At 39.5% G+C, this 25,932-nt stretch overlaps 1 protein-coding gene and 1 long non-coding RNA gene across 6 annotated transcripts; both read left to right on the forward strand.

Annotated features, from left to right (window-relative positions):
* Window positions 1-2,082: 2,082 nt before the first annotated feature.
* Window positions 2,083-24,474, forward strand: Ptr (patched domain-containing protein). 5 transcript variants are annotated; one of them, XM_076540761.1, is made up of 13 exons: window positions 2,083-2,221; window positions 2,306-2,484; window positions 3,330-3,443; window positions 4,060-4,162; window positions 4,340-4,820; window positions 16,009-16,285; window positions 16,647-16,857; window positions 17,199-17,384; window positions 17,496-17,839; window positions 19,212-19,412; window positions 19,484-19,615; window positions 21,040-21,353; window positions 21,427-24,474. In XM_076540761.1, exons 6-13 carry the CDS (start codon window positions 16,009-16,011, stop codon window positions 22,891-22,893), a joined length of 3,132 nt encoding a protein of 1,043 aa, XP_076396876.1. In that variant the 5' UTR covers window positions 2,083-2,221; window positions 2,306-2,484; window positions 3,330-3,443; window positions 4,060-4,162; window positions 4,340-4,820; the 3' UTR covers window positions 22,894-24,474. The 5 variants fall into 5 exon arrangements, with proteins under 5 accessions (XP_076396876.1, XP_012135579.1, XP_012135578.1 ...); XM_012280177.2 differs by lacking the exons at window positions 2,083-2,221; window positions 2,306-2,484; window positions 3,330-3,443; window positions 4,060-4,162; window positions 4,340-4,820 and adding exons at window positions 7,150-7,319; window positions 7,438-7,588; XM_012280182.2 differs by lacking the exons at window positions 2,083-2,221; window positions 2,306-2,484; window positions 3,330-3,443; window positions 4,060-4,162; window positions 4,340-4,820 and adding exons at window positions 12,825-13,167; window positions 13,527-13,676.
* Window positions 13,683-15,242, forward strand: LOC143265966 (uncharacterized). Its single transcript, XR_013040786.1, has 2 exons — window positions 13,683-13,833; window positions 13,959-15,242. It is a non-coding gene; the product is annotated as an uncharacterized LOC143265966 (long non-coding RNA).
* Window positions 24,475-25,932: the final 1,458 nt, after the last annotated feature.

The raw sequence follows: 25,932 nt of genomic DNA on the forward strand, positions 1-25,932 counted from the left end.
AACAGCGTCTAGCGGGGGCGTTGAATTGGCAATCAGTCGGCAGACGACGTAGACGGGTCCGATTACAGTTCCACGAGCCGAGCTACGCGAGTAACTCGAGCTAACTGGCCTGATATGAGAGCTCGAGACTAACCGTCAACTACGGACAATCTAGCCATCAACCTTAAACGGAATATATTTACGGTTAGATATCCGCACATACGTGCCGGCGCGCGTTCTCCCTTTGTAAAAGTAGCCATATACGCGCACACGTGTATCAAACTCCGGGTGAAGCGATACAATGACGTCAGCATCCGTTCCCTTGGCACGTCGCTGAGAAACCGCTTCATTACACTCCAGAAAAGGGTTTTGGTTCACTAAATATTGCAGAAGCTTTTGACTTCACGAAGTGGTTTCGTCGCAGGCCACTTTCGAAAAGACGTTTCACTAATCATTGAGCAGGTTCCCTTTGTCGACTTCTATCTGCTGTAAGGGTTGAAAACTTTCCTTCTTACTTTCAAGTTTGAATGAGTGTCACATTGTTCAGAAAATTATGACTTTGACCAACAGAATTGAAATTATATATCAGCAAGTAGATTGAATGTTATTTTAGAAAAGTAAAAGGCAAAACGCGGGCAATTGAAAGGTATATGTAAATCAGATGCGGATAAACAGGCGACTTGCATTTATTGTGCGTTTATCGAGGTCTAGGATAATGCACGAAAAAACTGGTATCAAGTACGATTAATTATAAAGCGGTAATTGAGTTGTTATAAAGAACCTTACTTTCAATTTCCAACCGCTCTATTCGTTAAAATTTATACTGATACTCATTACGTCACAATAGAAGCCCTGCTTTCTTAATTGAGATCTCGATCGACGCAAGGACGTGAAAACAATTACATAAGCAGCTTGTGTACTCAATTAGAATAGCAGATCTATAATTTCAAGGAATATTTTATAGTATCAAAGTTACTTATCATTTCGGATGTGTGGGGTTACAAATGAAGTGATCAGTGATGCAATTTGCTGCATGACGAAAATCTTATTTTACGGTGATGTAATGCGGCCTACCTTTCATAATCATGAGCCCTGATGATCGCGTATCGTCGTGCTTGATCTTGCAGCCTTGGCAAGATCATTGCCACCGCGACGATCGTCGGTGTACCACTGCGAGGAGCGATCGACGATTACGCGTACCTCCGTCACGGAATACTCTGCATTTAATTGTAATATATAGCGCTCTACTTATTCAAATGTATTATGACACTGAGGGTTTATTTGATTTATAAAATGGTCGGTCAAGGATCTTCGGGTTAGCACGCGGGTAGCTAGAATATTATTGTCCATCATCTTCCACGTAATCTTGTTGTATTTATGTAACGAAATTGTCGGGTTATTAGATTGTCTCCGTGCCGGGTCGGATGTGTTAACCGAAGAGCTGAAATTTATTGCTTTATATTCAACTCCTTATTTATGATTGTTATGGTACCAAACTATTTCGATGCTTCATAGTTTTGTAATTCGTAGAGAAAGTCACGAATCGTTAGGAATTCATGTGATTTCGAAAAGCGACAGGTTGCACGAAGAAAATCATTGTATCTGGGAGAAAGCTGCGGTTTAGGTGTCCCTTGTCCATCGCGCACGACAGCTACGGATGCAGTATGGATTTCTAATTGATACTTCGCAATAAAGTACGATTTTCTTTATTCTGACTTCCTGTTTCAGAAGGTTTCGTGATCCTTATCCGAACGAGTTGCCTGTTCAGCTGCAGTTGAATCTAGATCGTAGTTAGCGGACGTATACTTTCATCCAAATTAATGAAACTTAAACGAAAATGAAAGGAAATGAAAGCAAATTGGACTGTCTCTGGAGTCGTGAACCGCCTTGGGAGTAAGTGGAACAAAGACGAACTTAGGATTCTACGTATTTTCATTATAAGAGGAAAATATTAATTTGGAATCTCGGCTGCAATCATCCCCTACCGGGTTCATAATGGTCTGCTCTTTTTTAATTGTCTTAAGGAAGCTATCATTTTAGTAGGCTACAAGAGCCGTTCTAAACAAACCACCAGCACAATAGAAACAATTAAACGTGGGCAAGGAGTCAATGAACTCCAATGAAAACAGTTTATCGCACTATTTAATAAAGCTCTTGTTTCAGATCGTAATATCAGCGACTTGAGCTGAATAAACAGTGCTCTGTTCGGAACAACATAGTCACCTTTTGTTTGGCAATAATCGTACGTTTCCATTTGCTATTAAATATCGGATAAGTTAACAGTTTCATAACATAAATGTATAAAGTAACGACGGATTATTTGCAGAACATTCTTTGTGCTATTCGACGCCTTGTGCAGCTGTAATGTCATTTCGTGGAAAAAAAGCTTGTCCCTCGAAGAAGAAAAAACTTCCACTGTAACAATGGATGCTCCAAAAGATACGCAGGTGGTGACTAGCATATCAGAAAGGTGCATCGACGTCTCTGCACCCTCTACCTGATCAGGTACCTGCAAGAATTCTCGGAAGGGAGATCTGACCCAGAGATATCGTGAAAAGTCGGACAACCGCGACTAGGATTTTCACGAACTCGAAGAATAGAAATGGGCGGAGCACGTTCACGGTCGTATCCTGTTGCAGAGAAAAAGTGTGCAGTTTTCTGGTGCTTTAGAAACCAACAGTTGACGCACTGCTGACTTATATCTTAAGTTAAGATCTAACGAATTGCAAATCATTCTTATTAGACCTCAGTAATTGTAAAGAGTACCATAGACAATTTTTTAAAATGAAGTTTTACATAAGTACATCCACCATTTCCTGCTAAATTTAGTTTCTGTTATTTTTGTTTGTCGGTATACTTTGATGTCTGTATCATTGAAACTCTTCTCTTTTCTCGTAATGAAAGCCCTAGATCTTGCGAGTGAAACGAACTTAATGAGCATTAATGGAACTCCTTACAACGTGTGCGATAACACGGGATTTAGCTGTAATTTCTCTACTCGTTTCGTTACGTAAATTGGAACGTGCTCTGCCATCCAGTTTTATCGAAAATTCCGAGTGGAGACTGTGTTTCTATTTTTTTTATTATACATAGTAATTATGTGGATAATATCTCTCACTTCAGCGACCTTGATAAATTCACGTTATCAAAGATAATATTATAAGTGACTTATAGCTCTAATATTATAATCGCCATTTAACCTTAGGTTCAAAGATATATAACTTCTATCAAATTGCATAAGATTCTTGATGTTTGGAACTCTGTTTCATATGCAATAACCTCTTTAACCTGCTTTTATTTTAAACTTTATATTTGCATTTGAGATACCAAACAGTGATATTCTTTTTCAGGACTTCAAGCAGTTAGCTGAAGAATACTTCTTATCGGTGTGACCGAACCGATTGCAGGCCGACCGTGATGTGACGTCAGCGGAAATACTATGCAGAAGTGGTACATTCGATAATGTATGCAAGTCACTCGGAAGCCTTATCGTGTTGTAATCAGTGGGCCAACGAAAGGTCACGGGGGATTTAATTTCTCGTAAAAATTGTTATCTGAACGTGCACTTAGAACTGTTGTTTCTGTGAAACACGTGGTGCTTATAACAGATAATTAGAGCAGTCAATTATCCTTGTCGTTTATGATTCAGAAGTACATAGATTCGTGTATGTCATCGATGAAATATTGTACCGATATTTTGTCAATATGAGCGTCGTAAAACTGTCGAAGCGTTTATGGGGTAGGGTTAAATTGATAGGAGCACTTGAGCGTAGGAAAAACGTTAATGCTTTCAACCGCGTCGAGTTGAATGGGAATGGAGACTGTAATTGCGATCGCATCTATAGAAAGTCTGCCTACGCTCTTGTGTAAATGCGTGTAAGCTGGGAAGGAAGTATCAAACTAGATAAGCGCAGCAACGTTCTATTACTTCCGTCTAGCGTGGATGCTGTGCGTTAGATTCGTCCGTCCGCTTAGAGATTTGCGAATTGGTATCTGATGCTAATGCATCGTAGCAACGTACACAAAATGCGCACAACTACTTCAAATTTATTTGCAATCTAAAAGAATTTATATTTGCAGGTACATATTTGAGTAATAATTTTATAAAGTAAAGAAAGTGATACCTGATGAAACCTGATTACATGTGTTATGCAGTAGTTGCAAAACAGTTATTTATCAACAGGTAATTTCTTTTGATACTTTTACTTTTTAACAAAATGACATATATGTTATAGACAAATTTATACATTGCTAAATGGTATAATAGTAAAGTAACAGAATGCTCGTACAAAAAGCTATTTGTTCTACGATAAGATTCATTTTGTGTTCATTATAAAACTAACAGGACTTGAAGTTTCAGGTGGATGCTACTCCAAAGCTGGTTCTTTTATTCGTTGAAAATTATATCTGAAGATCAAAGGCAAAAGGGAAGCGAAAGATCAAAGGAAAAGAACGAGCGTACAAAATTCGCGGTCGAGAAATGGAGAATAAGGATTGAGAGTGACGGAACGAGTCGAACATGGTCGAGGGGTGCCGAGGTGGAACGAACGTTCCCGATCGTTGCGCGCTCATCGCTAGTAGCGGGAGTCTCGAACGGCGCGGCAATCAGTTCGAATCCAGCATTTCTCGACGAAGTGTGCGGACCGTCCTTTCTCTCTTTCTTTCTCGATTTTTCGCGTCGCCGACCATGACACGCCGGTGCTCGAAAACGTGCAGGTGAAGATAATAGTTCCAATTACTTCTGGTATTCCATCTATTCAAGGAAAATAGTGATTTTCGAAAGCGGTTCATCAGCGACTCACGTGGAACAGTTTTAAACAGATCCTGCTCTGTGTATCAAGGTTTGAAATTTTTATTATTTTTTATATCTTTGTCATAATTGTGGTATCGTAATTGATGAATTTAATATTGTATTTCATATTTGAAAAATTTTATTACTGTATCAATAATTTTGAAATTATGTTTACTGCCTTCTCTTAATTTTAATATTAGAATTGCAGTACAATTTTTCTATTTAAAATTGAAAGCATGTTTGCAATTGTATCTTGAAATATTACAGGATGAAATATTTTGAAGCTTTATATAAAACTTGAAACTTTACAGTATACTTTAATTTATACAACAGTACCAGGTCCTGTTTTTACTACTTTTACCCTGCACTTTTCAGATTTAAAAAATAGAGGTCAAAACTATTATAAATTGACGTCTAGTTCTGTCAGGGGACTGAGTCACCAATTTAATTAACCCACCGATGGGTTATTTCAATCTGACTATCATGTTCAAGCTTCCGTTCTCCAATTTATTTATCCAGCTCATTTATTGGCTTTCAATCTCTGCGTTATTTTGCTAAGCTACAAAGAGGGCACTTTTCTACTAGGAAACAAGTGTCTGCTAGAACAATCTTCCTGATAGTTTAAATTCATTCATATTGTTTGTAAACAGGAAATAATTCTAAGGCTTTCTTTAATTTTTCTTTCTCCACAAATCTTGTATAAGTATTAGCACAACCATAAAGGTTATATAAATCAGAAATTTCTTATGTTAGACTCCTGCATGTAGTTGGAGATTCATTATTTAATTTACAGTATGATTGTATCATTTACTGTGCATATGGTATAGTTTCAATTGACTGAAATTCTTACATAGATATATGTAAAAATATTAACTGGAACAATTCACCACACTTATTTCTATTATTTATCGTATTTCTAATAATTTTCTTTGGAACAATTTTAAATAAACTTTTCATTTTAGGGTTTGATTGGTCTCTTGGCTCCCATCAGCTGATTATCCAATTTATTACATTACATCTGTTTTGTTGAAGACACATAGAAAGAAGCGCAGCTAATGCGTTCAATGTATCATCAAGTTGCCATTACTTTGAATGCACTCGATTGTTCTTGTTATGTTGCGAAGGTATGCTGTTGAATGTGCGCGACGGGTCAATCAACCGCGGTGTTCATACACCCGATGAACATCGTCCCCGTAACAAACTGTTGACCTCGGTGTAGAGGGGAATTGCTCGATTATCGACGAATCACCGTCGAGGGGACGGTTACTCTATTTTTATCATTTTCAATCTGTGATCGCCGTACCATCCTTACACGTTCGATTCGTACACACAGTTATCGATCGAATCACCTCTCTAAAGATCTTATTTCTTTTTGTACAATTGTGCGCTTGAACGCTGTACATAAAATCTTACAAAATTCAGAAGCGTTTTACGCTACATTAGATTCTCCACGCTGATACGAATCAAAAAGTCCTTTACCGTTTTTCGATCCGACGTCTCGTTCTCGAGATACGGGCAATTACAGATTGGCCGTTCGACTTCCGGGGTGCCGTTTCGCCAAAGCACCCCGGAAGTCGAGCGGACAATGTTCGATCGCCTGTATCTCGAGAACGAAGCAGTCGACTGAAAAACGGCAAAGGAGTTTTCGGTTCGTTTTAACTCGAAGAATTCACGGATTCGATTGTGGACAATGTTTTTGTAACACCTTGTACGCCCGATGTTACAGCTGACTGCTGCATTTCCCTGGAATGAAAGTGTATTATACCGGTACGTTTAATGAGGCGCAATGAACTATGAACAATTTCATTTTTACCGCAGTCATATTTTGAATCGAAATCGTTGCACTATCGTTACGTTAAATGCGATTCGGAACTGCGAAGTTTGACCAGAACGAATTACAGAACAATCAATGATAACGAATTAGCTTTCACAACAAAGCACCGATAAAACTGCACGTTTGTCGGTTCGCGAACATTATAAAACTGTTGTATACAGTGGCAAAGTTACGGGTTAATGGCGCATAAATTTTATTCGAGCTCATAAATCATTTACCAACGATCAAAATAGCTAGAAAGTTTGAATACCGTTCTTGCGGTTGTATGTTAATGCTGGAAATCATACATCTTTGTATGCTGCAGCTGGGTAAAAAATATGATATGAACATTTGCCTTTCAAATCATTTTAACTGTGTTCAATCTTTTCTTATCTCAAGACTTTCATACACTTTCCTCCAGTGTCTTTTAAAGACTTATCTAATAATTTCTACTTGGAATTTGACTATTTTACAAACACAATTTCTTTCATTCTGTTCAGTACCAATTTGAATATTGTAAGAAATGAAACCAAAGGAATATTTCACCAAAAAATAGGAATTCTGAATACAATGGTAGTTCTGTTGTTTTAGAAAGTACACTTTAAGAAAAATGATCTTCTTGTCAACAAAGAAATTGATTCCATTCACCATAGAAAATAAAGCACAGGAAAGTAATCTCTATAAAGAGGTATAAAATAGCTCAGGAGCATGAAAAATAAAGGACCGAAATGAAAGGTGTGTACTTTAGTGTCCATTGTAAGGATCTTTCTCCCGTGTTAACGTATTAGCCAGTCAGTTAAATGTGCTTTCGAACAGGAAGAGATACATCAGAACTATAATTTATCGTTTACAGGGAATCGAGCCACGATGCCGTTGAGCATAGATGAACGGGGAGAGAAAGGAAGGAGAGACGGAAGAAATGAGTGTTTCTTTTAAGTCGTTTCTCTAATTTGAATACGATGCCCATTGATTATTGTGTAACACTCGCTGACAGATGTTACAAGGTGATTTCGTTGAACTTACTTTCAATTACTCTTCTGAGATGATTGTAGTCGCCTGAGGAAGCTAATGAAGAGTTTGTTATTTTGGAAAGTGAAGAATTATTCATTTAGATTTAGTTAAAAAATTGGATCTGGGTGAGGCTAGAACAGTAAGATTAAATTTAGTCCTAGACTCTGCAATTTTATATAGTAAGACATAAGATTTGTATATACAGAAATTCTGTTCACAATTCAGTTCCAATTAGTGAGGTTAGAATAAATGCGACTAAATCTATAAATGTAACAAATTCAAGGATATGTTACATAGTGCATTCGTAGATTAAAAAATGGTCGATTGTATAAATTGTATTGTGTTTTTGTACCGAACAAAGAAGTAATTTTGCGATGAGTAACAGAATTTCCTAGATACGTTTCCATGCGTGTCTATAATTTGCACAGTTACATATATTCTTCTTTTCATTTAGAACGAATGTTCATATTTACTAGTACAAAATTATAAATTTAAATGACGGCTTCATGGCAGGGAAACGCGTTATCAGAGAATACCGCAAAGGTGGTTTACGCGAAAATGCGTGCACGGAAACACGGAAATAAACGTAAACGTGATTTCTCAGTCCCAGATCCGATTTTAGCTGAATTATGTTCACACTGGATGATAGCGATCTTCTGGTTCGAGCACGCGAAACCAGTATAAACTTCCTTGATATTGGAATTGCGCAACGTCCCCTCAGTTTTTTTTTCAATCCAGATAGGGAAACATTATGACACTGAATTTTTCTGTCTCTTTTTTGACGCAATTACGAAAGTTGGATCTTCTCATGTTTCTTAGAACATCAGTTATTACTTTATTTATAATTGTTCGCTTGTAAACTTATTGCACAACCATGCATTCTGCAGATAATTTATTGAAAGCCGTACGAGGAAAGTTCTCAACTACTGTATTGAACACAGGTCAAAATAAGTGTTAACATTAATAGACGATAATTTATCTGCAAGTGTTGCATTAAGGAGACCATAGTCATTGAATAGCTATACGGCCTTGTCCCGATTATTTCACCTGACCCGTGGATTTTGCAACGTCTAACTACGTATTGAAAAAAAAAGACGGAAAGAAAGAAAAAATGACACTCCGCATAAATTTGTAGTCTGCGATATTAATTGCATCGAACGTACTGTCGGATAAAATTCATTGTTACACATTTATTTTCTTGAGGAAAAGCGACACTCCGTTCCGCCATTTTTTTGAAAGTAGAGTGCATTAGAATCATTATCACGGTTTCTTCAATTTTATTGGATTATTGCCAGGAAAAAGGAAAGTTGTCGTTCTAGTTATTGCTTCAGATCGATTTTTCTACCAGCTACTGTAATGTCGTTGTTACGACTTTTTGTTGGTCATTTTCGGAAACATTTGTTGGTCATTTTGCAAAGAGTCATAATTGTTTCTTGGTTCGCAAGCTTTGACATTACCGTGAATTGAGCAATGCGACTGTCATAATAATCGCACGCGGAAATAGTTCTTTGCCAGTTGCTACGCTCAATTAATTAGCAATCACTGTCGATAACGTGTCATTTCATAATGCGATTGTGATATCAGTTTGAGAGTGACATTTCTTGACTTTGGACTCGATATGAAATCATAGTCTCAAAATGAACTTACTGCAAATTAAACTTACTTCAAACTAAATTATGCTCAAACTAGTAGATTTACAGTAGATCAATATTTTATAAAAATTATTTTTATATTAAAAAAAATTATTAACAAATTGTATGTATGTAATTAGTATGAATGTATACATATTTCTGTTTAATTGCAGGTGCATTGAGGAACCATTGTGAATTAACCCAGAAATTATTTTAATTTTGCAAAAGGATTAACAGCGGCACGGATAAAATGGTTTACTTATATGTGCAGTGTTTTGCGTTCGTGTTTCTCGTCACGTTGAACGACTCGATTGAGTGTGCTGGGAATGTAAACGCATAACTGCGACCGCATGATCGTACATACGCAGAATTGAGCTTGTTGACACTTTGGAATACTTTTATTATCGTAATCCTTACTCATTCACTATTTCTGCGATTTTAATTATCCAATCAGTATGGAAGCACGTACTTCGCTCATTTTTGCATACCAATTTATTTTATAATCTTCAGCCAACAAATCTTCAGATATAGTTTTCACATTTTATAAAATTGCCTACACTGACTGCTTGCAAATTAGATATAAAAGGTTTCTGAACATGTCTAAGAACTTTAAGAGATTTTGAGAGACTTTTAAGAATTATTTTAAGATTCTAAAAACTATGAGACCATTAAGTTGTAAAAACTGACTTTATATTTTCTTTTAAATTTAAAGTAATTAAAGTTATAAGTTATGATTAGAAAAAGTAGGAAACTACTAGACGTTTCAAAGGTTGAGCAAGGTTTAACTACAGGTTCATTATTTTTTAGTTTGTTTGTTTTGAAAGAACGTACGCGTCGATGCTCTTTCGACACTCGTACGTTCGACGAAATTGCGACTAGTTGAGCAACGAAGAGGATCGTGCTTACTTTCATTTCACGTAACGACCATCTTGTACGCACGAAATTGACCTGAAATCGTGTTAATACTTTCGCGGTCAATTAACAAGCGAGTCCGCATTCATCCCCGGTTTGAGTAGAAAAACCGGTACATGACGCAAAAATGGGCCCCTGAAACGTAACTCCGTGAAACTCCATCGGTTTTCTTCTTAACAATTTCACAGAAAATTCTATATAGGCATTAGAAATTTTTGTTGCTTGCTTCAGGTGACTTTCTTTAAGGCGTGTTCATGCATTGGTGCCTTCTAGTCTTCACCTCAAAAGAATACATTCTTCAATTATGTTTCAATACATCCAAAATAATTTACATATCTCTTCAGCAAAATCCACAAAGACATTTCTCAAGTAGGAATCAATTTAACAATTAAATTAAGTAAACAGTAATTGCATTTCCAACAGTAATCTCTGAGATTACTTGGTCCATATATGTTCCAACCATAAGCTACAGCATGAACTACATTGATTATAAAAGTTGTTTATGGGGTTCCAACGATTTCGTAACGGAATGCGATCCAGAGTTTTCCTCCACCAGTGAAAAATGTTTGTGAAACTCGATAAACGTTCCTCGAGTGTGGAACCGGCATTTTGTCGCAATCTCGTCGACATTTAACTACCGTATCTATCCCCATGCTTTTTTTGTCCCCAGAGTCACATACTACTTAATCTTTTGAAACCGATAAACAAATTTTATTTAACCCCAGAGAAGACTGATTTCAATGGCTTCGTTTTTCAGGTTAATTAATGACTGGCACGTGGCCGAGATCAAAGGAAAGCAACACTTTATAAATAATAAAATGGGAAATTTACCGAGTGCACTCATAGTATGCTTTCACGTCGACACGCTGCACTTGCTTCGAGCGAAACAACTGTTGAGAATAATTTCTGGCGAGGATTTGTGCGAGATAAATGAGTCCATTACTGGCAATAACATTTTGTATTTCTTTTGCGCTCAAGATTTCATGAACTCGTAATAGTGCCACATAATTGCAAATGTGATTTAAACGCCTCAATTTTGTTAATAATTTTATGAATATTGTACAGGGTGATTCAAAATTGGTGACAAGGATGGTACCATAGTTTGTTTTGCTTTTAGAGATTTATTTTTTTTTCTTACAAAAATAAAACTCAGGAAAATACATTCTTTAGACATAACCTCCAATTTCGTCTCACCCTATATTGCATTTCCGTCAATGACCATAGTAAACTTTCTTATACTCAGTCACTTCTTTATATAAAGTCACTTCTTATGCCATAATTCATTACCGCTGCTCAGTATTCGCTCCGGCGGTTCTTTCAACCGAATCTGTCAATTCGTTAGAAATTGTTCGCGGCCATTGTTCCGCAATGAAACTAAAGAAACAAGCAATCTATTATTAAGAAACATTGTAGCGCGTATTTCGGGGACAAGGACCGTCCAGCGAAATTACGTGGTTGACATTCTCAGGGACTAAGCGTTTAAACTTTCGTGACCAGTGTATCAAACCGTATTACCTTTTCGTTACGAAGTATAGTCGTCATTGCAGTAGTTGATCGGTTAAGTTGTTCCGATAATGGTCCGTTTAGGCCGCAGAAAATCGATCGCAATATTCTACTACCCAGGAGAACTTCTTTGGGTTATGTAAAATTGTTTTGCACAGTTTTACGATCACTTTTACCGTGAACGCAATCAAGAACCTGGAAATTTCGTGGACGTAAAGTACGCACTTTGCTGGAAGTGCATAAAGATTGATGGTGAAAAATAGTGAAAGCGTTTTGCCGTTGATTATATTTGTAGCATACTCGTGTTACGCAATATTTTCGTTATCGGAAGTTATCGTCGGTGTCAGGGTTTCTTGGTTGTAGTTCAAAGTACGGTGGACCGTTGACCTGTTTGCTTGAACAATATAACGGAAAATGTGTTTTGTAGTTTCTGCAGTTACTAGTTTTCTTCATTTGTATAAATTATTTGGAACTAGACGTTGTACTCGTATATTATACTCATGAATCTAAAGATATTAGGTGACATTAGGAATTGATATTAGTTTCTTAATTTGGGAATTTGAGATCTATAAATCTGTAAATCTCCAAGTTTCCAAATTTCACTGAATTTCTAAATGACGTAACTTGTATGTTGCCCGATTTTCTGCACCCTAGTCACATAAATTGTACACGTAACAGAAGACCTTGCGAAGGGCTCCTAAGTAGTCATCCGTGTCGACATTTACAGCATCGATTACGAATCGGTAATCGCCACCTGTCCGATAAGTCACATGCGTTCGACCCTGTTGCTCAAGCGACAGCGATTGAGCAATCGATCCACGTTACTTACCGATCGTAACCGTTGCCTGAAACGGAAATGAAGCAGTTTCAGAAAACGGCACCAAAATGTCTCGAGAGAAAGAGTGTTACGCAACCATCGAGAAATTGTTCCGAGAGTGAAAAATCAATGATAGAAAAAGAAATTGGAGTAATCGGAGGCCAACTATTAATTAGCCCCGTTAAGTAGAATCGTTACTTAACAGAGTTACGATTTCGACGAGCGAACAAAAGGCTCGATTGTTACGCGAACGTTATTCAATCATGGAGATCGAATAAGGAAGGTGTGTACAGCGGTCTGTGTGTTCGTGCGTTACCCAATGACTGGTCTTTCGCCGGTTACTTTCTCCGTGATGGAGAAAGACGGGCATCCGTTGAGCTGGATTGGCCTCTGAACTTCGCGAAACCCACGTCATCTCCTCGGTTACGGGACAACCCGCGAACAGTCGTGGAAAAACCTGTTGGTATCGAGTGCAAGTGGTTTTAGAAAGTCGTTCACCACGGCTACCTTCTATGTCCGGAGCCAATGTCCTTCCGATTGGCGAATACTCGGTTCCACGCTTTCGAATTTTATCGGTGACAGAATTTGGGGTTAGATAAATCAGGAAGCGCAGTTCTCTACTATTCTCTGCAGGACTATAGCATCTCTTTTAGATGCTTATTGTAATTTCAGTCTGAGTTGCTTCAGAACTACAGGGGTGAAATAGTAGGTAGGTGTTAGAAGTGTAGGTTTTTATGTGGGTGGCGTAAAGAGATCTTGATGAAGATGAGGAACAATGATTGTGCAATTCTCTTTTAGTCTTCATGTTCATAGTTAGGTAAACAGTAACTGATTAAGCTAAAGGGGTGAGGTGGTTCAATATAAACTGAGACGTCAGAAATGATTTTAGTTTTTAAGTTTGCGTTAGGTAAATGTTGAATAGTAAGGGTGAATCCTCTTAGGTTTACATTTAGGTTTTGATGAAATAGGACATGTTTAACTGTCTTGAACTGCTAATTCCCAAAATTGCCTTTGATCAGTAATACCTCAATCAAGAAAATGAATAACCAAATCCCTAATCTTTTACAGTACACTGTAATTCATCATGTGAGGTCCTCTTGAAGAGATCATGTTCAGTATTCACCAGATGCTGAGGAAAGAATATCCCAGGAAAATAAGGATTGTTTCACCCTCATCTCCTGTTACGTGATCCTAGATGAGGGCATTGTGATCTTGAAAGTAAGAGTTCCTTTGTGCGGGAACAATAGGAAGGATATTGATCTGAAAAATGAAACAGGAGCCCCTCTTGTCCTTGATAGAGAACTAATGCTCCTGTTACTCAATCCTTGATTCCTTGATACAGATGCTTGTATTCTTAGTATTATTGCTAAATATGGTATGTGACAAGTTTTACATCAGTTCTTAAAATTATTAGTAATCACATTTATTCATTAAACATATTGAATCAGCAAATGTAAAAAATAGTTTATTGTCAAAAAAATTAACTCCAAAAATTTGCAGGTACTATTTCCTAGCAACAGTGATTTGCTGGAGGTGAATGCTCTCTCAGCTTTACATTCGTGCCTTCCAGCTGAAAAAGCGACCGATGTCAAGATGAAGATCTCGAGTGGACATTCCTCTTCCTCGAGCGTCTCTTTTTTGTTGTTCTCTAGTTCGTCGACTCTTGCCTCCCGCAATCTTGCCCTGAATTCGCGGACTTAATAGTCAACGATGATCCCGTCGTGATTTTGTTATGCTAAACGCGTATTGTTGCGTGCGATTTAGGTCAAGTCCTGCGTCACTTTTACAAGTCTCAATGCCGTTTATCCCCCGAATTATATTTCGTTTTCGAATTCGTTTGACCCACTTCTTAACACAATTGTAATTCAACAATATCATTCAGATCAAGCAGTGAATATTATACAACTATAATTGTACCAATTGTATTCTTGCCATGAACTGCACGGTTTTAAATTAGTTCATCGTTAAGCCATCGTTTCTTAATTCTGCATAAGTAAATAGACATAAATGTTTGATAGATTGAAGAAGATAGAAAGGATATCCGTCATTTTCGTTGTTAGAACGCTTGTTTCTTGTTGAGTTATTTAAGAAAGAAGGACGGATGTCTGCGTTATTAAACTAAGTGTGCTTTTTCATGAGCAATGTGCGTGAGTTGCGCCATTTTAGACACAATAGTCCACTCGTAACAAACAGCCTTCTTCTTTTGATCGGCTTTTCCGTTTATATTTCACAATCTTTAGGTAATATCAAATAAAGGGAAGGTCTCTTTATAATAATATATATTGGTCGTTTTCTGTTAACTTTCTGCCAGATCTAAATGAGAGAAGCTTGTGTTAAGTCACTGCTTGATCAAAGTTATGTTGGAGTTTCTAAACCAGATTTAATATATTTTTTACAACATAGTATTTGTAATAACAGGTTGAGGCAGAATTGTCGTCAAGATTTACCCAGTTCATGTGTGTTCGACTGTGGTAATTACTTAGTCTGTATGAGTGCACGTGGAACGTTTCTTTACATAAGCTTTGAAGAAAACCCGATGGGATCTGAATTCGTCGCAACCGGACCGTAGCGAGGAATTAATTTCACGTGTCTCGCGTCACAAGCATGTTTCTCTTCTAACAGGCTTCTACCACTTGGAGTTATTAGAAATTTTATTATTAAGCTGAAATTCTAAAGCATAATCAGCATTCTTTGAAACCAATTTCTGTTAACATGACAAAGATATGCTGATGGTGCCATTTTTAGGCAAAACCTTTTCAAATAAACGGCGAGGATTTCAAAGTATCATGAGACATTCTTCCACCAATTTGTAATTTTAATCGTCCTCATAATTCCTTAGAGATGTTAAAATACTCAAATTTGTCAAATCTATTCGCATATTAGTAAATTTTATGGGACTAAGGAAATACTCAGTCCTCTTACTCTTTTTGCAAAAATAAAACGGTGATTGGCTTCTACTCGACTGGAGTCTAGCTTTCTACACCACGAATGACTCTCTTTTTTTCGAGAAGCGTCGATAGTAAGGCGGACCATGTAATTATCGAAACTGTTTCGAGGAAAAGATTTCCAGCTTAAGTGGTACCGTTTGCAATTTTCGAGAGTGCTACTGTCCAAGTGGTTGCTTTAAGTTTGTGGATGATTGACTTCATTCCAGGTTTATTTGTATAGAATGACTCACTCCAATTTAATTGACATTTGATGTGGTAGATGGGTCAGAGGCCAGAAGAAAATTGAGTCAATTTGCTGTCGTTGACTTAAGTTCATTCTATGTGAAATAATCTCCCCACAACTTCTTACAATTTGAGACGCTGTTCAAAAAAATTGAACAATTATTTATTGTCAAACTCATTGCCATACAAAATGTAGTTAATGTTTAATAACATTATGACTTGTTGGTCTTAAGCATCAAGTCCAAGTTAAGCTTGTTACAATATCATTTTATCTGTTGAATTTAAACTGCGTCGAGTGTAATATAGAAAGTTTGATACTGTGTTTATGTAACCACTCGTGGTGTACAAAGTCTGAGGTACATTTTGTCGTTCGTTTTCAGATGTGGAGCAATCTAACCTGCGTGGACGATTTCCTGAATCGAGCCTTTCATAAACTAGGTCTGATAGTCGGTCGTTATCCCGGCTACTTCGTGGTTGTTCCGGTTTTGTTGGCCTGCATCTGCTTCACCGGTTATCAGAGGATACATTACGAGATTGACCCGGAATACCTGTTCTCTCCGACCAATGGACCGAGCAAAACTGAAAGGGCGATCGTTGAACAGTACTTCAAGGTCAACTACAGTCATCACTTTGACCTGAGCCGCATTACCAGGCCAGGTGAGATCGAGGATCAAGGAACTGAGGGCGTATCTAATATTATCTGATGAGAACTTGAATGAATTGTAGTCTCAAGGTTACCTCTAAAACTTAGACGTTCTCGCAAAAAGGAAGTTCAAGGAGAAAGTGCATCAACTCGCTTTTAACTCGTTTGCATTGTTACTGTATAATTTTGTTCCGTTGATCGCGTCTCATTGAATCAACCGTGGCTCGCCATTAAGCGAGACGCGAACGCGAAAACTTTCACGTATCATTGAGCTGTCGTTAATTAATCCCTGACACGCGTTTCCACGCGATTTCCTTGAGTGGTTTTACCTTGTAGCTGAACGAGATTCTCCGATTTAATGACGCTTTATTGCAGGTCGATTTGGTCACGTAATTATAACGTCGAAAGACGGGAACAATAATTTGCTGAGGACCGCGGTGTTCGACGAACTGCTGGAGTTAGATCGTCTGATCAGAACCGCCAAGGCGACGTACGACGGTGCGGAGTTTACTTACAGTCAGATTTGTGCTAAGTGGCTGGACACGTGTTTTAGCAACAACATTCTGGACCTGCATCATGTCATAGAGTAAGTATTGTCACGACTGGAAATTGAAGAGAATTTATAATCGATGGGAAGGTACTTTAATATGGGAAGGTACTTTAAGGTCATCTGGAGTGACTTAAGATTAGAGCTGTACTGTAATATTTCCATAGGCCTTTGAATACTAACAGTACTTCAGGGTCTATTAATCTTAGATCCGTCTCTTACCGGTCCCATCTACCGTTAGGAATCTAGTTTCTTATTGTAACCATGATCCCAGATGATTATTCATTAGACTCATCATGTAATTTCAGTCAGATATTGACTCATTAAACATTATCCCACTCGCACGTTCTGGCATCTAAGTAGTTGGTAGCACTTTCCAGGGATGTGGAAAAGAGAGAGCTAAACCTGACGTTCCCGGTGACGCTCAATCCCGTCACCTGGGACATCCACCTACTACCAGTGTTCTTTGGAGGAAGCGTGATCAACGAGGACCTGATCATCGAGTCCGTCCCATCGTTGCAGCTCGCCTATTTCCTTGCCGCTGACGACGCGTGTCAGGATGCAATGTAAGCAGACCGACTCTTAATCGATCTAAACTGTTAGATCAACAACTCATGAGAGCCAGTGATTTGTAGAACCATCGTTCATACTTTCCTTTTCTCTCTGTTACAAAACAGCGGGGCAGCTTGGGAAGAAGCTTTCCTAGACACCTTAAAAAATGTCGAGGAACAGGTTGTCTTCAAACATATCGCCACAGCGAGGTTTGCCTCCAGGACCCTGGAACTGGAACTGGAGGAGAACACGAAGACCATTGTACCTTACTTCTCCAGCACCTTCATTCTCATGGCTCTTTTCTCCGTGCTCACATGTATGATGACCGATTGGGTACGCAGTAAACCCTGGTTGGGCCTTCTTGGAAACGTTTCCGCAGCGATGGCCACCGTTGCTGCCTTTGGGCTGTGCATTTATCTAGGAGTAGACTTCATCGGTCTCAATTTAGCCGCACCGTTTCTGATGATTGGTGAGTGGAGCTGTTGTGCTCCTATACGACTTAACATGGTGTCCACATGACCTAGACGTAACTAACGTAGTTGTCGAATGACTAGTAGGGTGTATCTAGTGAGCAGGAGTATCTAGGATAGCTCAAGATGTCCATAATACCTCAGACTCTAGCATGGACCTAATCAGGACTGACTACCATGAAGATTATAGCAGAAGATGTCCATAATACCTCAGACTCTAGCATGGACCTAATCAGGACTAACTACCATGAAGAGTATAGCAGAATTGATTCTTCTCTACGAGTAGCAGTATTTGAACAGAATCGCAACACACCGTTGACGAAATCCTTACGACACTCGGTTGTCTAACCCCTCGGACTCGATCGAGTGAACGGATCGTCAAATGTCGTGGAATCATGAACGACCAAACATCGGTGATTTACGTGAAAAGCGGAAGTCGCAGCCAGGACTTTTTCCATCCGTCGTTGCGCTAGCTTGCGCTCGCCACTGCGACCGAACTCGCTTGATTACCGACGATGATTGCGTTGTTCGCGTACGTTCAATCGGATCGTTTCGAAACCGTTCTTGCGTTCTTCGTGTTCGCGTGTCGTCGTTGACGAGACGGAAATTAGCATGGTAGGAAGCTGGTCATTGAAGCGCTGGACACTAACTGTTTACTTTGGGTCTATGTACTTGCTTGTACTACTTGTAGGTTCAAAGAAGTGTGTTCATAATTTGTCTGCTATGTGATTTAATACATGGATAGTTAGGTAGTTAGGTGGATATTAGGTTCATGCTGAGTCAAAGCAGCTGAGGTGATGATCATAAGTCAATTAAGTTCTCGACTAAATTAGGTATCTAAATTACCTAAGTGCAGTTAACATGGTGGCCCTATCCACACATACTCAAATCTGAGTAGCCTTGTGGCGAAACAATCGTGTGTCTAAGTAGTTAATCAAGTCATTTAAGTTTATGATTCATCTGCATGAACAGAATGTGGTTTAAATATGAATGAATTATTGAACCACAGTACTAAAGTTCAAGTTCTTCAAGTTCTCTGTTTTGTGACTCTTTGACGCCGACGCAGTGAAGATTTCCGGCATGGAAATTGTTTGTCCTTGCGTGAAATTGAATAAACGTCGGTTATAAATTGCTGTCCAAATGTAGCAGACAGCTGAGGTGAATCACGAATAAAACTGACGATTCTGATTCACTGCGTGCGCTAAACTGTCGCCTCGTTATCGCGATAATAGCACCTTGTTCGTTTCCCTGCCAAGGGGTGGGCGATTTTTTTTCTCTGACTCATCGTATTTCCTTTAATTATTGCTCATTTACATAATAGCTGCTAACAATCTTTAACATAAAAATAAAATAAAACTTTTTTGTTAACAGGAATCGGAATAGACGATACGTTCGTGATGCTGGCTGCCTGGAGACGAACCAGTATCTTGAAACCCGTACCTGAAAGGATGGCTGCGACACTCAGCGAGGCTGCTGTGTCGATTACGATCACTTCTCTTACCGACATGATATCATTCTTCATTGGGATACTCTCACCTTTCCCTTCGGTGCAGATCTTCTGTATTTATTCAGGTGGATCTCAAGCTCTAACGATCTACAAACAGTCACCCAACTGAATTTCATTGTTCTCCCTCTCATTACAGGTTTCGCTGTGGTCTTCACCTTCGTCTTTCACCTGACCTTCTTCACAGGATGCGTGGCTATCAGCGGTTACTGCGAGCAGAAGAATCTGCATAGCATCGTGTGCTGCAAAGTGCAGCCACTCTCGAAATCTTGTGAGTACTTCCGTTTCGTTTCAACGGAATAACACCAGGATGCAGAAATTTGAAAGAGAGATTAAGAACGCGTTTCCTCGTTACGCAACCGTTTAAGAATTCAGTTCGTTCGTAAAAGTAAAAGCCCTGATTATTTTGGTTACTACATTCGACGTAATCATCGTATTCGTGCGCGCGAAAGGACGATCGTCGAAGAAGAGATCACCCGGAATACTTTCACGGGCTACGTTGCCTCGAATGTATCGTTTGCTGTTTTTGTTTGAACTTTCATTTATTTCCATCGCCACACCGATACTTTCTACCTTAAACCACTTAGCCAGCTGAGTCTTTGGTGTGTTATTATCCATATATTGTTTGGACAATGCTGCACTCTGTACAATTTATATTCCATGCTTCTACTCAAGGATGAGAACAAATTCAAGAAATTTTATATATCTTTGTACTTTTGCAGAATGTACTGTAACAATTTGCAACAGCCTGTAAACGTTACCGCCCGTCAAATTACCCTGGCAGAAGAAAGTAAATTATTAAAGAGAATAAAATGTTACACGCACGGTACACGGATCGCCGCTGCATCCATCGACTTTCTCCAAAGCTCATTCTCGTCATCGAACCACTTTTCTCGATGTTTCTCGTCGGTTCTGTGGAAAGTCACGGATCAAGTCCGTTTCAAGTTGCGCTGTAGCTCATCGTTACGTCAGAAGACCATGGCGGGTTACGTTCGAATCGCGTTAATTCGTTAGATCACTGAGTATTATGTAAAGGCACTTTCTCCGGACACTGTCAACCACGTGTTATGAACAATGTCATCACGAGGGGCATTTTATGTAACAGTCTTCCTTCTTTGTACCGAAAACAGCGTGGAATTCGGCGCTTATCGATTGATTTATTTGAGGAATATCTTCCGCCTGCCATGGAGAAAGTTTTCGTTTCGAGCCGCTCGATGAGCAACCTTGATGGCATTCCTACGAAGTCCTCATTCCGTGTTCGCGAGAAGTAAGAGTATCTAGAAATCTAAAAATCTGAGAATCAAGAATCCAGGAATCTTTAATCGTTGCAAGAACTTAGGAGTATAAAAACGTATCAGTTTAAATCTACGTATTTTACGCTTGTCTAGCATAAATAACAATTGGTTGAATATCAAATACCATTTCAAAGTATCGGTGACTGGTAATTAATAGGCAACAGGGGTCGTCCTGCGGTCGCGTCTTGGAATCGCGTGGTGCCCGATTGTCCCCTTTGATTTAGTCACTTAACCGTACGTGACTTACATGATAATGCAATTATCATCGACGATTGGTGCGTGACATTGTACCAACAATCACTGTCACCTTTGTTCCCCCGGTTAGATGATCTCATCCGTTGTGTTCAATCACCCGTACTATCGGTCCCAGCATTTTTTTAATACGACAATTTTTTTGCAGCGAACCGATCTTGGTTGTACAGAGCGCTGTGCACCGGCGGAGTGGACCCCGACGATCCTTACAACCCCGTGGACAATCCGGAGCATGGATGCATGAGCTGGTTCCGCGATTACCTGGCGTCCGCGTTGAACTGTCGATCGGTCAAGGTCGTGATCATCCTGATCTTCGGTTGCTACATCGTCGGCGCTCTGTATGGACTGACGACTCTTCGGGAGGGCTTGGATCGTCGCAAGCTTTCCAAGAACGATTCTTACTCGATCACTTTCTACGATAGACAGGACTTCTACTTCCGAGAGTTTCCCTACAGAATACAGGTGCGTCCAAGGTCCCTAACTCGCTGTATGTAACATTCTGAAGGAGTAGAGTCCTTATGTTTGTCCGTTTCAGGTGGTGGTCAGTGGCGAGTACAATTACAATGACCCAGTAATTCAGCAACAAGTGGAGAACCTAACCAGAGCCCTGGAGGCCAGTAAATACATCAGCAGCGCCCCTATTTATACTGAGAGCTGGGTGCGGAGTTTCCTCAGCTACGTAAACAATAACCCCAAGGAAGTCGATATCCATGACGAGAAGAGCTTCATAAAGGTGCTGAAGGACACTTGGTTGTCCCCGAAGAACAGCTTCTCCCTGGACGTGAAGTTCGACGAGAACGAAGAGCACATTATAGCCAGCAGATTCCTTATCCAGGCGGTGAACGTGAGCGGGACCAATCAGGAGAAGGACATGGTGAAGGAGCTGCGTCGAATTTGCGCCGAGTCTCCTCTGAACGCCAGCGTGTTTCATCCTTACTTCGTCTTCTTCGACCAGTTCGAGCTGGTGAAGCCTACCAGCATCCAGTGTATGGTGTTCGGTGCTCTCATCATGATGCTGATCAGTTTCATCTTCATTCCTAACGTGCTGTGCTGTCTGTGGGTCGCTTTCTGTATTATTTCCATCGAGTTGGGTGTCGCTGGCTACATGGCCCTCTGGGACGTCAATTTGGACAGTATATCCATGATCAACCTGATCATGTGCATCGGCTTCAGCGTCGACTTCACAGCTCACATCTGCTATGCCTACATGAGCTCTAAACAAAAGTCTCCAGATGACAGAGTGAAGGAGAGCCTCTACAGTCTTGGTCTGCCAATAGTCCAAGGCGCAGCATCAACTATTCTGGGCCTAATAGCTTTACTGCTCGCCGGAACCTACATATTTATGGTGTTCTTCAAGATGGTCTTCCTGGTGATCTTCATAGGAGCCATGCACGGCATGTTCCTTCTTCCTGTACTGCTGTCTCTCTTCGGTCCTTCCTCTTATTCCAACGAGAGGATAGAGAGCGAGAAAGCGCAGCAGAAGAAGATGCAAGAAAAGGACCTGTCGTCTAAACTTCAGCAGCCCTATGTGATCCCACACCCCACTCTGTCATTCTATCACCCAACAGGAACGGCGAAGAGCCTTCACGGAAGCCCCGCGACTAGTCTAGCCGCGTTCGAGGAAAGGGATCTGGGTCTAGGCACCAGCGAGGACAGTAACTCCACGGAGAGCGGCTCTTCGCAAAGCAGGAGACGCGAAGGGCAGGCGGAACAGGAGAATCAAAGGCGTCACGACGTCTGGAGAAGATCCATCGGGGTCCTCTATGGAATGTCCCAGTTCCAGACAGCCTCGCACCCTGCTGCACCTCCGCCAGACTACGCTGGCGCGGTACAAGAGCTACAGGCCGACCAGGAGCGTCGAGCCGTGAGGACGGTGCCCTACGTCGGCTCGCATCCCGCGTACCGACCTGCCAATCAGCTGCACAGGGATCACAGGAGAAGTAGGTCGTACCACAACCTCCATCATCCGTCGAGGTACTTGACCGACCCCCGGTATCCTTAGGGCAATTAACAACCAGTGCAATCGATGAGCAACACTCGGCGTAGCAGGACTCTGCGGTGAATTTTCGTGTATTCATCGAGTTTCGTGACGATTACCTGTGAAGAATACGATTATCAACGCAGTTAACTTAAACCAAGCAGGAGTTGTGACCATGGGTCAATGCTGTCCATGCGAGGGGCTCCTCACGTGCTCCGTTCTTCTAGGTACCCTCGGGTACACAAGGACCTAGCTAGTGGACATAGCTGCAAGTGCGCGTCGAGAGTGAGTGGAAAACTGTTTGGCTATGCAAGTCCCCCGGTTGAGACTCTCGTGGACAGCACTGCTCTTTATGCTCAGACAGGACACTCGAAGGTTTTGGGGTTGCAAAGGGGTCATTATCATGGACGTTTATCGACCATCGTTAAACAGTACGCTTAGAGAAGCCTTCGCAATAAGAAAGCTTCTCGGAGCTGATAATCTGTAAATATCTTTTGGCGAGTTTGCAAAGGGGCTCACTGGATCTCGAGCTGCAAGCTTCAGGAAGGCTCCGGGAAACTTGGGAAGTGGATTTCGTCAGAGTGCGTTTCTTTTAGCGGAATTCAAGTGGAGCCAGTATAATAATTCGATGTAACTCGTTTCCTGGAGTGTTACACAATCTCCACCGCGATACAGCGAGGTCCGAAAACATTGTAAGCAAAATGTATAAACGAGACTCTAAAATAGTACGCAGTATAAGATTCTGCAAGTTTCGATTCGACTAGGCATCGTTTTGCGAAGGTTTAATTTACGGCCACGCTATATCGTGGGTAGGATTATAAATTTCAGCGCTCAGAGTGTTTCTGAGAGTCGTTGAGGCGTAGAGTAGTCTCGTTGTGCGTTTTCAGAAAATATCTAGTGTCTTATTTTTCGAAAACGCAGAGCGACGTGCTTGCAAGCGTGAGTGAATTTATTACAATTTTTACTCTGAATCTTTGATAAATTTTTCCAGGTAGTCCTACTGTAGCGTCGAACTCTCGTTCCCTTACAATAATTATTCTTAGGATTTCTTATCGTGCAAGCATTTAATAAAAATTACCTCGACATTTGCGATCATGTAGATTCAATGTCATGTGACCTTCAGCATAGTGTGTAATTAGAGGGAAAATATTATTGTCAAGTCACGTGAGTGATGTAGTGCGCAGCATTGTTATTAAAAATATTTTCAATTTAATTTATCGCGTTATTTTTTCAGCTGGGTAAATTTGATCGACACTTTTTATCGCGAGCCTAACTTATTTCTGACGTTAGTAGGCGCAGTCACGTGATTTGATAATAGTGTACCGTTTTAAAAGTCGTTCGCGAAACGAACGACACTTTGCTCAACAGAAATCAAAACCAAAAGCGCAACAACGAGGAAACGAATCCTTTGACTGGCAATTTTCCTTCTAAATTTCTTTCTCCGTCCCCGTAAATAAAGTCTTTTTGAAACATGAATTTTGAGAACGCTGCTTCATGCGGTACAGCGTGTTGTGCCTTATCGAAATGTGTTTCGAACCAGCAGAAAAAATATAACGAGTCGAAAATGTAAGAACGGGTGAAATAAAACTGATTGATTCTTAATAACTGTGTTAATTTTATTAATTTGTATAATAGATGTTAAATAAGTTGATACAAAAGTTATTAGATTAAAAAGTTTAACACATAGCGAGATTAAATATTCATATTTTCGCGCGCTTTCCTGGAACAGTACCACTGGCGCCATCTAGCGGTGAAGTGTGGAACTAACAAAATAAAAAATTACGTTTTTTGGCAAAATTGGGCATTTTTGCAATCTGCTGATGCTCGGAAATTGTTCTGTGGACACGATAAAGTAATAAAAAAAGCTTGGAAGTGATTTTAAAGCTCTATATTAAAAAATAGAAAATATTGCGTTTTATGGGCATCAAAATGGCCGGCCATCTAGCGGTGAAAGTTGGAACTAATCGAACTAAATTTTAATAACAATTTATTACATTTTTTTTAATTTTCTGACTAGTTTTCGTTTATAAAACACGATAAAATGATAAATTATGGTTAGTTTTAGAATAATAATGCTTAAAACGTCGAAAATGTCATAATTACCTAAGGTAATATATTTCGAATTTAGTTCCAACTTTCACCGCTAGATGGCAGGCCATTTTTTGGTCCATGAAATGCACCTTTTTTCAATTTTCGTTTCTAGCGCTTTTAAACAATTATTGTTGCATTATTCTAACTCCTTTGTGATTAGAAAACAGTTTCTTAACCTTCAAAGTGCGGAGAAGTTGCGTTTTTTGGAGAAAAACGAAATTTTCTATTTTTGTAGTTCCAACTTTCACCGCTAGATGGACGGCCATTTTTTGGTCCATGAAATGCACCTTTTTTCAATTTTCGTTTCTAGCGCTTTTAAACAATTATTGTTGCATTATTCTAACTCCTTTGTGATCACAGAACAGTTTCCTAGCCTCCAAAGTGGGGAGAAATGCCTAATTTCTGAGAAAAACCGAATTTTCTATTTTGTTAGTTCCACCTTTCACCGCTAGATGGACGGCAATTTTAATGTCCATAAATTGCTATTTTTTTCAACTCCGTTATTAACGCTTCCACCAACTTCCTATCACATTAGTATTCTTCCTACTACATAACAGAACATTTCACACGTCGCAGAAGTCCGAAAAAGTCCCTATTTTTTGAGAAAATCACAATTGTACAGTCGGTGGAGAAAGCGCGCGAAAGTGAGAATTTTTAAATTCCACTTACGAAGCTGTCCGACTTCAAGCTTTTAAATATTACTTTACAATGAATTATTGCTTTCATATTCATTCTCTGAATAAAATAAAGCAGACACTATTCTAAATTAAAGAAGGTATAATAAATTTTACACATTTCTGAATAAATAGCAAATTTATTGACGAACGATAGTTTACACAGAATATTATAGTTCCTAATTTATTTAAACGGTGTAAAGCATTCTCATACACAAAATAATTTCCTTCAATAAATAATTTGTATCAGATATTCTTCATAACAATTTCATTTTATCGACTCGTGTCCCGATTTCTC

The sequence above is a fragment of the Megachile rotundata genome, chromosome 16, assembly GCF_050947335.1.
Source record: "Megachile rotundata isolate GNS110a chromosome 16, iyMegRotu1, whole genome shotgun sequence".
Taxonomy (NCBI): domain Eukaryota; kingdom Metazoa; phylum Arthropoda; class Insecta; order Hymenoptera; family Megachilidae; genus Megachile; species Megachile rotundata.